The sequence below is a fragment of the Homarus americanus genome, unplaced genomic scaffold (assembly GCF_018991925.1).
Source record: "Homarus americanus isolate GMGI-L3 unplaced genomic scaffold, GMGI_Hamer_2.0 scaffold36188, whole genome shotgun sequence".
Taxonomy (NCBI): Eukaryota; Metazoa; Arthropoda; class Malacostraca; order Decapoda; family Nephropidae; genus Homarus; species Homarus americanus.
In genome coordinates this window covers 1,420,212-1,434,875 of record NW_024718183.1, presented here as the reverse complement: position 1 = coordinate 1,434,875, position 14,664 = coordinate 1,420,212, and the positions used below count along the sequence as shown (strand labels likewise).

Genomic DNA, 14,664 nt, shown 5'->3' with positions numbered 1-14,664 from the left:
AACTGTTCGGAGGAAGGACATGTTTACACGCAATGCAACAACACCACCAAAGGCTGCGTAAACTGCAAAAGGAACGGGGACGTGCACCACACCCACCCAACCATGGCCATGTCCTGCCCCATCAAAAAAACCCTCATCGAGTACAAACAAAAGCAGGAAGACCAACGAGAAAGGATGAGAGACCAAAGCACATATGCTGAAATAGCAAAGAGGGCCGTGAAAGAGGCAACAAAGCCAACTACTGACACCATAATCAAATTAAGTGACACTGATCATTTCAAGGTAATGGTGAGCATGCTACATGCTCACCTTCATAACGTCATAGCTCCAGGATCATATGCCGACGAACTCAGTAGGATGCTTGAAATAACAACATGCCACAAATGAACTTCCCTGAAAATCCAAACTCAGCCAACTTGTTACACGCCACCAGCACCCCAGAGCTTACAAAATACTTCAGACAACGATAAACACGCCCAAGGACACAACATCACCGACAGACCAGGATAACATACCGGAAAAAGAGGAACGACCTGGAGATTTGACAGAGAAGGCGAGAGACCCAAGACTGACACAAGGAACGGGAGCGAGAAGGAAATCAGCGGTCAAGAACAATTAAAATGAGATGGAAATCGACTTCCCAACAACAATCCCCACCCCCCCCCTCTCCAGTGCCAGAAGAAGCAGCAGATATAGGACTAGGGCTTTATCAAACCTCAAGAATACCATACCCACCACACAGAAAGCCCACTGGAAAATTAATCGAAGACTTAGTAACGGCTAACGAAATAGTATGGCAATACACAGACGAACGGTATGACATGATTAAAAAAGACAAAATAAAATTCGGCACAAACGATTTTATTGTAATTTCGGCGGCTGAACTAAAAAGGAAATCATCGGGACTCAACGAAATGAGATCACCCCCTCAACTTCAACCCTCCAAGTAAAAAAAATAATGGACCATCTACAAATGAAAACACTTAAAATCCTACAACACAAAGTCCGTAATTGGCACACATGCAAAACATCGCTTTGTAATATATACTGTACAATGAAAACAAACAAAATATATTACTAATAAATGCACACGACGAACCCGAGAACAACAAATCAAAATATTTAACTAAGACACCCACCAATCGAACAAAAGTGGAGAAAAACATGACGGAGTTGCCGTAGGGGTGAAAAAGGTATCAAACACATACTAATAGACCTCTGACCCTCAGCCAGTGCGGACCTGTGTTCCTGTCAGTGTTAGTGAGTGATATAGTGACACGGCAGCTGCTGACGAGTACTCGACCACCCCTCACGTTCTCCAGCTTTGTCTTGCCTTGCAAGACCGACTGGAGAAGGTTGAGAAGGAGGTCCAGAGTCTCAAGGGCGAAAACTTAGCCTTGAAGCTAGTTTTAGAGGAGAAGAAAACCCTTGCCAGTGTCGTGAAGGACGGTGAAGTTGAAGTGGATTCATGGAAGGTAGTTGCTGCTAGTGCTACAAAATGCACTCTAAAAAGGCACTCAGCTGTAGACCTAAACAACAGGTTCAGCACCTTAAGTGACGAGTGTGAGGAAGGTGCTAGTAACACCACGAGTGCTACTCCCTCTGTTAGTGTGGAGAGAGGGAGTAGCGCAGGTAAGAAATCACCACACTCAGGTAAGGTCAAATGTGTTTCTGCCATGGGAGACTCGATGGTGAAGTATTTAGGTAAAAATCTCTGCACTAAAGTTAGGAAGCTCGAGTGTCTCCCCGGGGCAGGGATAGGTAGAGTACTGGAGAGAGTGGAGAACGTCATTGATGACTGTGGAGACAACCCCATAGTCTTACTCAGTGCAGGAGGCAATGACGTAGGTAAGCTTACCAGTGTCGAACTGCGTAAGCTGTATAGGGAAGCTCTAGATAAGATTAGGGTGAAGGGTGGAACTCCTATTGCTTGCTCTATCCTACCTAGACGTGGTGCCAGTCGTGAATGGATGTCCCGTGCAATCGGTTTCAATTGCTGGTTGGAAGAACAGTGTAAAGAGCTGTCGACGCCATTCATTGATAATTGGAGCCTGTGCTATGGTAATGATAGTATGTATGCAAGGGATGGGGTGCATTTAAGTAGGAAGGGGGTGGCCGTGCTAGCGAAGATAGTTGACAGGGTAGTAAAGGTGGGGTTTTAATATGTCCAAATCCCATCAATGGTAAAGAGAGGAAAATACCATGTGAAAAAAACAACAGTGAAACAGAAGTAGATAATGCTGAAAATATAGTTAGTCATAATAACAAACATCAAAGTAATAAATGTAAAACAGATAGAAACGGAAGAAATATATTGAGTGTTTATTATACTAATAGTAGAAGCTTGTGTAACAAAATGGACCAGCTCAGAGCCATTGTTAGTAAAGAGAACATAGATATAATTGCAATAACGGAAAAATGGATAAATTCAAACAGCAAACATTTTTTAGCAGAATTTCATATTCCAGGATATAACCTATTTAAATTTGACAGAGTAGGAAGGAGAGGGGGCGGTGTAGCAGTGTATATCAGGGTGTCATTAAAAAGCTGCAATAAATCAAACATTAAAACAAATAGCGACAATGAAAGTATTTGGGTAGAGATTGGTGAGGGCAATGAGTCCGTAGTCATTGGTGTTATATATAGACCACCTAATTTGAGTAGGAAAGATGGTAAATTGCTATGGGAGGAAATAAAGAAGGCATCTGATAGAAACAATGTATGTATTCTAGGCGATTTCAACTTTTCAGGCTTAGATTGGAAAAATCAACTTTGCGATAATGAATCTGAAGATTTTCTAGAAGTAGTACAAGATAGTTTTTTATATCAATTCATAAACTCGCCCACTAGAGGAAATATTATCCTCGATTTAGTTCTCAGTAATAATGAAAATCTAGTAAAAGATGTTGGGATTGGAGACGAACTAGGAAACAGTGATCATAAATCCATGTATTTTAACATAATATGGAATGGCAGGAAGAAGGAAAATTCGGCCTTGATCCCGGATTTTAGGAAGGCTAATTACGGTAGCTTAAGGAGAGACCTAAGGGATGACCCTATGGTCAAAAGATTAATCCCCCCCACACCTCCGGAAACTGTCAACTTAGGACAGGAGAACCCCGAATTTAATTTAGCAGCTACTTATGAACAATTTATTGCGACAATCCATAATGCTCAAAATAAACACATCCCTAAAAGAAAATTCAGATCGATACGGAACCAACCAAAATGGATGAATAATAATAGACTCTTAGATCTTCTAGGGAAAAAGAAAGGAGTATATAGAAAAGTAAAGAAAGGCGAAAATCACTTACTTGGTTACTATCAGAACCTAACAAGACAGGTAAAAACAGAAATTAGGAAAGCAAAGAGAAATTATGAAATCAAGGTAGCAAACGAATCGAAAAATAACCCCAAAGCTTTTTATCAACTGTATAAATCAAAGGTTAGAGATACAATAGGTCCCCTTAAAACTACGACAGGAGAAATGACTGATGATGAGTTAGAAATGTGTAGTACGTTAAATAGTCATTTTCGCTCCGCATTCACAAATGAAAACCTAGCACAGTTTCCAGAAGTTCATAAGGTATATAACGACAGTATAGAAAATATGTTGATGAATATCAATATTACTAGTAACGATGTGCTTAAAGTAATTAACAAACTGAAGCCTCATAAATCGCCTGGTCCAGACGAGGTATATGCTAGAATATTAAAGAATGTAGAGATGAGTTGAGTAATCCATTAGCAGTTTTATTTAATAAGTCATTAGAATCGGGCCTAGTGCCAGAAGCTTGGAAACTTGCAAATGTAGTTCCGATTTTCAAAAAAGGTGATAAATCAATTGCATCAAATTACCGTCCCATTAAACTCACGTCAATCATAGGCAAGTTGCTAGAGTCAATTATTGCTACGAAAATCAGAAGCTACCTTGAAACATTCAACTTAATTCATTCTTCTCAGCACGGGTTCACCCAGGGACGTTCTTGTCTCACAAATTTGCTTAGCTTTTTCTCAGAAGTATATGAAGCGGTAGATAATGATAAGTCATATGATATAATTTACTTAGATTTCAGTAAAGCATTCGATAGAGTCCCTCATGAAAGATTGATAAGGAAGGTAGAAGCACATGGAATAGGTGGATCAGTATTAAAATGGATTAGGTCATGGTTAACTGGTAGGAAACAAAGAGTCAGCATAAATGGATTTAAGTCAGACTGGGGTGCGGTCAAAAGCGGAGTTCCCCAGGGATCTGTATTAGGCCCTCTGCTGTTTGTTATATTCATTAATGATCTTGATTTAGGTATAACTAGTAGGATTAGTAAATTTGCAGATGATACCAAAATGGGGAGAGTGATAAATTCAGACAGTGACTTTGAACACCTTCAAAGAGATCTAGATACCTTACATGAGTGGTCAGTAGACTGGCAAATGAATTTTAATGCTGATAAATGCAAGGTACTACAGATAGGGAAGACGAATACAAACGTTAAGTATAAACTAGGTAACACGGAAATAGAAAACTCAGATTGTGAAAAAGATCTAGGTGTATTTGTTGGCAACGACTTAAAACCTAGAAAACAATGTATTAGCGTTCGCAACAAGGCAAACAGGATTCTTGGGTTCATATCTCAGTAGGAGTGTGAGTAACAGAACTGCTGACGTTATCTTGAAACTTTACCTAGCATTAGTGAGGCCACACATGGATTATGCGGTTCAATTCTGGTGTCCTTATTATAGAATGGACATAGATTCTTTGGAGAGAGTACAAAGAAGAATGACAAAAATGATCCATAATATTAGAAACCTTCCATATGAAGAAAGACTGAAAAGCTTAGGCTTGCATTCATTAGAGAGGCGTAGAGTTAGGGGAGATATGATAGAGGTGTTCAAGTGGGTAAGCGGGATTAACAAGGGTAAAATGGAAGATGTTCTGAAGCTCAGTAATAACGAAATAACTAGAACGAATGGCTTTAAATTAGATAAATTCCGATTCAGAAAGGATATAGGCAAGCACTGGTTTGGTAATAGAGTTGTGGATATGTGGAATAGGCTACCGAGTGCTATAGTAGGATCGGGGACGCTAGGGAGCTTCAAGACGAAGCTGGATATGCACATGGAAGTGCTGGGATGGGTGTGAAAGGGATCTGCCCTGTATGGGCCAGTCGGCCTCCTGCAGTATCCCACTTTCTTATGTTCTTATGTTTAACAGCGAATTCCTTGCCATTAAAGTACAGACAACACTGGGCGAAATAATAATCGCAACAACATACCTACCCCCAAGAAGACCATTCCTCCCTATAGAAGACCTAATGAAACTAACAAATTATAATATCCCAATGTACATCCTGGGAGATTTCAATGCAAGACACCGCAATTTTAGCAACGGCAACAATAACCAAATAGGCACAGCATTAGAAAGTATAATTAACACTGGCAGACGACTTCACCTGGGCCCGCACTTCACCACCTGGATGGGACCAAACGGCGATTCAACATCCGACAAAATCTTCTGCAACAACAAAGCATTCCTTAACTACCACATAGAGCAAGGCCCCATCACCCCTGTTATATATGTGTATGTAGGTATTAAGCAGCTACCAAACAGGGAGGTACTTCCACCTGGGAAGATATTGGAAGCATAATGTGTTGTCTATGGTAGACCCTGCTACTATATGGCATCACGAAAATTGTTACCAAGTCCCAGGTTGCTGATCTGACTTTCTGCCTCAATTACACACAATTGCAGGGTCTTAATTGTTTCTCTTATTATTGACAACACAACATACATATATATTTTCTCACTTTTGATTTTTTTTTTCATTTTTGTATTCATTTGTGGTTCTTTATTATTATTATTATTATTATTATTATTATTATTATTATTATTATTATTATTATTATTACTACTAGTACTACCACTATATTTTCGCCCCCCAGGCCCTGATGTGGGTCAGTGACCTGTGCCCGGATGGGCTATTCCCCGTAAGAAAAAAAATAATATATATATATATATATATATATATATATATATATATATATATATATATATATATATATATATATATATATATATATATATTGATAAAATCACACGGGAAAAAGGGAAACAACGGAGCACCTTAGCTTTCGTCTTTATTCAAGACATCTTCAGAGGCAACTGGATTACATGGACAGAGAGAGGCTTAAATATACAGGGTGACCTTATTAAACATGAGCTCAGGTCATAATGATGTCATCCACTAATCCCCACACCAACACCAACATACACGTAGAGGAGCTTAAGAGAAGGGGGCGACGTGACTAGTCAGGTCAAGTATTCGAAAGATTGTTGGCACACAATGTCAGGCTCGACAAGAGCAAATGTTCAATCCTAGCTAAAGAAGTAACTTATCTTGGCTACAAAGTGAATGCAGAAGGGCTGAGACCTGTAGAAGATAAAGTAAGAGCCATAGTAAATTTACCTGCTCCAAAAAATGTCAGTGAATTGAAAGCTTTCCTAGGTATGATACAATATTATTCGTAACAATGGTTTTAAATTAGACAAATTTAGATTTAGGCGCGAAATAGGTAAACACTGGTTTGGAAACAGAGTAGTGGATGAATGGAACAAGTTACCAAATGTCATCATTAACTCGAACACGCTGAATAGCTTCAAACATAAGTTGGATGCTTATATGAGCAATAGGGGTTGGGTGTAAACGGGACTGCCCAGTATGGGCCAATAGGCCCGCTGCAGTTTCCTCCATTCTTATGTTCTTAAGGTTCTTGAGTGAACTTTCTTCATTTTTAGCCCCTCTGCATGAACTGTTAAAGAAATGGAACAGTGCAACTCAGAAGTCATTTGAAGATTGTAAAGCTGCTCTGTCTAGTACTGATGTTTAAGTCCACTATGATACAGGTACCAGTAGAACACTAAAACTTGCTTGTGATGCATCGGGCTATGCATTAGGTGCTGTCATAAGTCACATAATGGATAACGGTGAAGAAAGACCCATTGCATATGCCTCGAGAACTCTTACCCAAAGCGAGAAAAATTATGCACAAATAGAGAAAGAGGCTTTGTCTATCATATTTGGAGTAGAGAAATTTCACCAGTGTTTATATGGGAGGAATTCTGTCTTAATAACTGATCACAAGCCTCTCTTGACAATTTGGGGTCCTAAATCACCTGTTCCTACACTTGCTGCAGCAAGAATGCAGAGATGGGCTTTGATATTGTCGGCATATGACTATGAGATACAGTACAGACGTTCAGATGATCATTCCAATGCAGATGCTTTGTCAAGGTTGCCAGGTAGTGGATCAAATGATGGAGTAGAGCCTAAGGTTTATGCTGTAACCATGATAACAGAAGATTTTCCAGTCACCTCCGGAATGATTGCTCATGAAACTAGGAAAGATGTTGTATTAGGAAGAGTCCTGGAGTATACACTAAATGGATGGCCAGAGATTTGTCCATCCTTAGACTTTCAACCGTATCATTTAAGGAGATGTCAATTATCAGCAGAACAGGGATGTGTGTTGTGGGGTATGAGAGTGTTAATTCCACAGTGTTTTAGAGGGCAAATTTTGAATGAACTGCATTTTGAACATCCAGGTATATGTGCTATGAAAGCATTGGCCAGAAGTTTTGTATGGTGGTCTAAACTGGATGATGAAATAGAAATGATGGTACGTGAGTGCACTGTTTGTCAGAATGTTAGGAGTATGCCACCCAGCACACCTTTGAAAACCTGGAAATGGCCTACCCGTCCCTTCCAAAGAGCACACATTGACTTCTGTGATAAGGGAACAGACAAATTTCTTGTATTAATTGACAGTCATTCAAAGTGGATTGATGTTAAGCACATGTACAGTACTAATGCTGGTAGCACCATTGATGAATTAAGATTAATATTTGCTGAACATGGAATACCAGAAGAGGTAGTTTCTGACAATGGTCCTCCATTCCAATCATGAGAGTTTAAAAACTTCATGAGACTCAACGGTGTAAAGCATGTACTGACCCCACCCTATCATCCTGCCTCTAATGGTGTAGCTGAGAGATCAGTTGAAATTGTAAAGGAAGCACTTTCCAAGCAGGTAATTCAAGGAACTGTAGGAAAATCAATGAAACACAGACTAGCAAATTTCTTACTCAGATACAGAACCACGCCACATAGTGTGACAGGATGTACTCCTGCAGAGTTAATGGTGAAGAGAGAGTTGAGAACAAGATTAAGTTTAGTTTAGCCAAGTCTGTTTGAAGTTGTAGAGAAGAAGCAAGCTCAACAAAAAATGTATCATGATAAGAGTTCCAGTGAAAGAGTGTTCAAGGTAAATGATAGGGTGAGAGTTAGGAATATGGCTAAAGGTTATGGTACTGTACATGCAAAGTGGATAACTGGTGTCATTGACAAGGTATGTGGATCTAGGACATATTTAGTGAAATGTGGTAACTCTTTGAGATATGTTCATGTGGATCACATCATTCAGGCACATGACGAGATGAATGTAGCACCAGAACATGATGATAAACTTGACACAGTTGCAGATGATCATCATGATGATGAGGTCAAAGATGATGTTTCCCAGCATTCACTCACTGTGTCAACTGACTGTAGTGATGATGTGTCAGTCACTGATAATGCACAGAGTGTATGTGAAACCCCTGTAAAACTTGATGGATAAAAAAAATAATAATACTTTTAGGGAATTTTGGATTATACATAGTAAATATTATACAGTAAATGTTTTAGCTTCCTTCTATTAATATGGAAAATTAATATTTTTTTACTAAAGTATAATGTAGCCTTCATCAAGTGTAATATTCGTAAATAAAAAGCAGGTTTGTAAATGTGGATGATGTTTAGGAAATCTACAGTATATATAAACAAATATATTTCCTAATTTCAACAAAATTTACACGATACAACAAAGCACATACAAGTAATTCAAATATGCAAAGTACAGAAACCATACTGTATATAACTACAAGTTACCCATTAAATAAAGTATTACACAATGAGAAGGGCGCAGCCTTCTTCAACTCACTTTTATCAGAAACTTGACCAATAGCACTAGATTGTTCTAAAAACACAGGAAACCACGAGATACAAGCGGTATACTTTCATCTAACGCAAAAAAAAATTATATATATATATATATATATATATATATATATATATATATATATATATATATATATATATATATATATATATATATATATATATATATATATATATATATATATATATATATATTAGTTTTACAGCCTCATCGTTCGTGACTTAGCTTCAGCAAACTTACCAATTATTTCATCAATGTTAACTGTCTTGGCACATTCATTTTCGATAAAAATCATAGCTAGGCTGTTCAATCTTGCCTGAGTCATGCTAGAACGAAAATAATTCTTGATGAGTTTCAGTTTAGAGAAACATCTTTCACATGATGCAACAGACACACATATTGTTAAAAAGAATCTCAGGCACAATGACAAGTGTGGCAAGGTTTCACAAAAGTCCCATTTGACAATAAACTTCAGGAACTGCAAGACTGTCCATTTATTTCCTTCTTCAGGTGAGATTTTGGCAGCCTCCATGTGTCTGCAAAGTCGCATAATTTCTACCATGACATCCTCATCAGAAATTTCATTAAAAATCTTGGTCATGCTTGAAATTGAAATACTCCCCTGAAGTTGTTCTTCTTTTGCAGAATGCAAGTAGCGTGGCTGAATAACTGCAAATATTGACAAGATGTTATCCATGGCCTCCGAACGAGCATCCAATTCTAGACTAAATCGATCTAAGCATTCACACATTGATCTCCTCATTTCCTCTTGCATTGTCAGTCCAGCATCCGTAGCCATTTCTCCTGGCATCATTTTCTTACGTCTTATCCTCCCTCTTGTTTCCATGGAGATGCCCATTTCTTCACATTGTGTAGTTGCATATTGAATCGCTCTCTCCACAATTTCATTCCGCTGACCTCGAAGAAACAATTTCAAACCATTGAGCTTTACAGTGCACTTTTCAAGACTTATTCCTTCTGTTTGCAAATACTGCTGTGTGAGATTCACTTCTTCCAGTACATCACACCAAAAAGAAAGATAACCCAAAAAAATAAAAATCACATACAGCTTTAAGCAAAACTTCAGCTGATCCTCTTGTGTCAACATTTTCTCTTTGATCCGTCAATGTTTCCAGGGCTATGATCAGCTTCTCAAATTGTTTCTTGAGAGGATTTACGGCATCATGATGTGCATTCCATCTAGTCTGAGAAAGTCTTTTGACTGTCAGGTTCATATTTTCCTTCAGTACTTCCCATCGGTGAGTTGAAAGTGAAAAAAGCATAAAGAGTCTCTACATTTCCAAAGAATGTTACACATAAAGGATTGGTTCCAAAAGAGTGTACCCCACAAAGGTTCAGGGAATGATTGGCACAAGGCACAAACAAAACCTTTGGATTTATTTCTTTGATTTTCTTCTGAACACCTCCATGAATACCAGCCATAGTTGCAGCATTATCATATCCTTGACTGCGGCAAAAGTTAATGTCCAGTCCATCACTCTCCACATTACTCAGGATATCCTTTGTGAGCTCATTTGCAGTTTTTCCAGCAATAGGAAAGAAACCCAAGAAAGAGTCCCTTACTTCAACAGAATCACCTTCAATATGAACATATCTAATCACTTCGGACATCTGATCTGTATGAGAAATATCAGGTGTACTGTCAAAAAGAATTCCAAAATACTTGGCCTTCTTGATGTCAGCCAAAAATTTTTCCTTAACATTATTTCCTAGAAGACAGGTGAATTCATTCTGAATATTTGGTGACAAATAAGAGCTCACTCTCCTTCCAGATGTCTGAGATGGAATAGCATACTTAACCTCCAAAAGATGTTCTTTCAAAACAGGATCATAGTTTGATAGTAACTCCACCAGTTCCAGGAAATTGCCTTTGTTTATTGATAACATATCCTCCCTATGACCAAGAAAAGGAAGGTTCTGGCGAGCTAGAAACATAGTCACATCCAAAAGACAATGAAGTATGTCCCTCCATTTGTTCCTCTATCTGTCCATTGCAGCTTGATTACCATGATCAACAGTTCTTTTGAGCTTTAGTCCTGCCTCATGGCACCCCCCCCCCGCCACCTCCCCCCCTAAGTACGCCACTGGCTCTGAATCTCCTTTTGGTTTAAAAAATTTTGTCAGCTTTGGAACTGATTGCAGTTGTGCAGCTTTGGCTGCTTTTAACTTTCTCTTTTGTGAGCCACTCAGATATTTTTTTCAGGGACGACATATTTATCTCATGAGAATCCCCAAGAATAATTTGTAAGCAAAGAAAATAGTGTAAGTCTATAAGAGATACCAATATCACAAAAAATAGACACAAAAACACACGTAATATAACACTGAAGTCCATTTAATGCAACATGTAAAATATCATTAGTAAATAATGAGTGTCGCGTACACAATATAAAATATCACTGAGCTGAGGCTGAGAAGATACTGACTGGCTGAGCGAGCTGTCAGCAAACCAACGGTAACCCTGACACGTACTGAACTTGAAACGATCATGTCCTTCACACGTCAAGGCGCTGAAGGTTTCTTGAACTTTACTCTCTCTCTCTCTCTCTCTCTCTCTCTCTCTCTCTCTCTCTCTCTCTCTCTCCAGTATATATGTATGTATAGATAGATAGATAGATCGATGGTGGGACACGGACATTTAAAAAGTGTATATATATTTTTTTTATTATCTTATTTTATCTTATTTTCTTCATTTTACTATAGGGCCTAGTCCGTGGCCCACCTGAGAACTACCCCATGGCCCACCAGTTGAAGACCAATGCGGGCCTATACTTATTCTACAGGGGCCCTTATGGTTGTGAATATATTATATAATGAAATACTCGGTGTGTAGGTTATGTATCTAAGCTACTGTGCCGAGTAGCATTTATATATGTAATCATGTGGCAACACTGCACGTGTTATGTGGCAACATTGCCCCGAGGCTGCCATATGGCAACGCAGTCTCAGTCTGACTCCGTTCCTCGTGCAAGGCACACACTAGTCACCACTTGTATTTCTCCTATCCGAATAAATGGACTTCACTGTTACCCTGTGTTTCCCTACCCATCACTGCTTCCTTCAGGGAACACTTGGAACCTTCATGGCGCAGTGAGTAGGATCTGTGGACTTACAAGTGTGTGAACAATGCCGACGGTTACATCTGCCGGCGATGTGCGCGTCGACTAGTGTGTTGTGTTGTGTTTCGCCGCAACGTGCAGTGTTGCGCTGTCACAGTGCTTTTTAGTGACGGTGGCAGTGCTAGTGTCAGTGTATTAGTGTGTCTAGAGCTGAGAGTTGAGCATTGGCCTCTTTTTTGTGGTACCCATGGAGCACGCAGGCGTACACCCTTTTCGTGTGACATCCGGGGAGACACTGACGGTCTTGCCTCCGCGAGCCACCACGCTCTGCTCTCTGAGACACACACACACACACACACACACACACACACACGCACGCACGCACTCACGGACAGAACAGTGGACTCTATGCATTATTTCTGCGCTGTTTATGTCATATATATGTGGTTCGAGCTGATGAGGCGCCACTTTATATACTAAATAGCGCAGTTCAAGCATACTAAGATGGGCGGTGAGAAGGGACAACGTCAAGATGGGAGACACGACTCCCCACCACCTTCTCCTCTACCGGGCACAGATGGAGCTTCTGCGCCCACCGCCCCTCATCCTTTACCTACAGCGACGGACATTGCCACAATTCTGAGATGGATGGATCACAGGGACCAGAGATGCAGAGAGATGGAACTTCAGAGGGAGGAGACACGAAGAGAGGAGGAAAAGGCGCGCTTTGATGCAATATTGGCGACCCTGGCGCTAACCCACCCTCCCTCACTCGCGCACCAAGGCGCCAGTACCCTCCCTCCCCCACCAGACCAGCATCCTTCAGGCACTCTAGCTACTCCAACAGCTCCCAAGGCATCTGTTCAACCCCCACCCGCCCTCTCACCAGATGTCACGTTTCAGCTTTTTCGTGAGTGGGGGCGGCGGTGGACAGATTACTCCACGATGGTGGACCTTGACAGCATGCCTCCAAACAAACAGCTCATCCAACTGAGGATGTGTTTGTCGCTGGAGACCCAGAGAGTTTTGGAGCACACATTGCAAGTGCCTCCCGATTCTACCTCTTCAGTGACGGATGTGCTCGACCTTTTGCAGGAGCACGTTAAGGGTCGGAATAATGAGGCTTTGCGTCGCCGCACCTTCACCAGCTGCAAGCAGGCGGAGAATGAATCCTTTGACGACTTTTTTGTACGCTTGAAGAGTTTGTCGGAGGAGATCGACGTCTGCAAGGCGCACAGCCAGGAATGTGAGGAAGCCTGGATCAAGCACGGGATCTTGACAGGTGTCAGGCAAGAAGAGTTGGTGCAGCGACTCATTCCCCTGGACGCTTCCTCCACACTCCAGGTGGTAGTGACTGAATGTCGGTCATACGAGGCCACCAAGTCCGCCACCTCTGCCTTACGGGCCCCACCTGCTGTGAAAGCTATCTCACAGTACAAGAAGGGTAAGAAGGCGGCCAACAACGTGAAGGCTGCCGCACGTTCTTCCACGCCTCCTCCTAGTGCTTCCTGTGGCAGCTGTGGAAAGCAGCATGGTCCCCAAGACATGCCCGGCCGCCGAAGCACTGTGTCGTGAATGTGACCGTAAGGGCCACTGGTCTAACACAGACAGGTGCCCTGCACGAGGCCGCAAGTGTCAGGCCTGCGGTCGCTATGGACACTACGACAAGTGCTGCCGCCAACCCAAGCCCAAAAGCCCGAGATGAGGAGGAAAGCAGCGCACTTCCCTCGGGGTGGTTCGCACGCAGCCCCCTTCAGATGGCCCACGCAGCCCCAAGCAGCAGCTGAGTCACATCAGGAGAGTGGAATCGACCACACGCCCCAGGGCTACCCCTTCCCGTACCATCCGCGTCGCCATCACACACTGTGATGTGTCGGGTCACATCGAGGTGATACCGGACACCGATGCTGATACTAAGGTGATAGGCCTGAAGCACCTCCAGAAACTGGGCCTCACCAAACGCGGCCTGGGACCACCGTTGCAGCTGCAGTACTACAATGCGGACAGTTACCAGATGCCGGACGCTGTGGGCTCCTTTCAAGCGGAGATCACTTACGGCAACAGGTCGTGTCACGGATGGATCGACGTGCAGCCTACTCTTGCTACACCCTTGTTGTCGTGGGAGCACTGCAAGGAGTTCGGCGTGAGGGGGGAGGGAGATGTAGGTTATGTATCTAAGCTACTGTGCCGAGTAGCATTTATATATGTAATCACGTGGCAACACTGCACGTGTTATGTGGCAACATTGCCCCGAGGCTGCCATATGGCAAGGCAGTCTCGGTCTGACTCTGTGGGCCGTGCATGGCACACGCAAGTCACCACTTGTATTTCTCCTATCCCTTAATAAATGGACTTCAGTGTTACCCGGTGTTTCCCTACCCATCACTGCTTTCTTCAGGAAACACTTGGAACCTTCACGGTGTACACTTGAAACAAGGTTATACGCTGGCACGCTGCGTGACAAATTAGTTTCAGTGGGCCCCCAGATACCGGTGAGCCCTAGGCCAATGGCCTACTTGGCCTATTGGTA

General features: G+C 41.6%; 1 protein-coding gene across 1 annotated transcript; it reads right to left on the bottom strand.

Moving 5' to 3' along the window:
• Positions 1–8,980: 8,980 nt before the first annotated feature.
• On the bottom strand, positions 8,981–9,913 carry LOC121859303. The gene is made up of 2 exons (XM_042356099.1): positions 9,295–9,913; positions 8,981–9,072 (listed from the first exon to the last, which is right to left on the bottom strand). The coding sequence occupies exons 1-2, from the start codon at positions 9,911–9,913 to the stop codon at positions 8,981–8,983; spliced, it is 711 nt and encodes a 236-aa protein (XP_042212033.1).
• Positions 9,914–14,664: the final 4,751 nt, after the last annotated feature.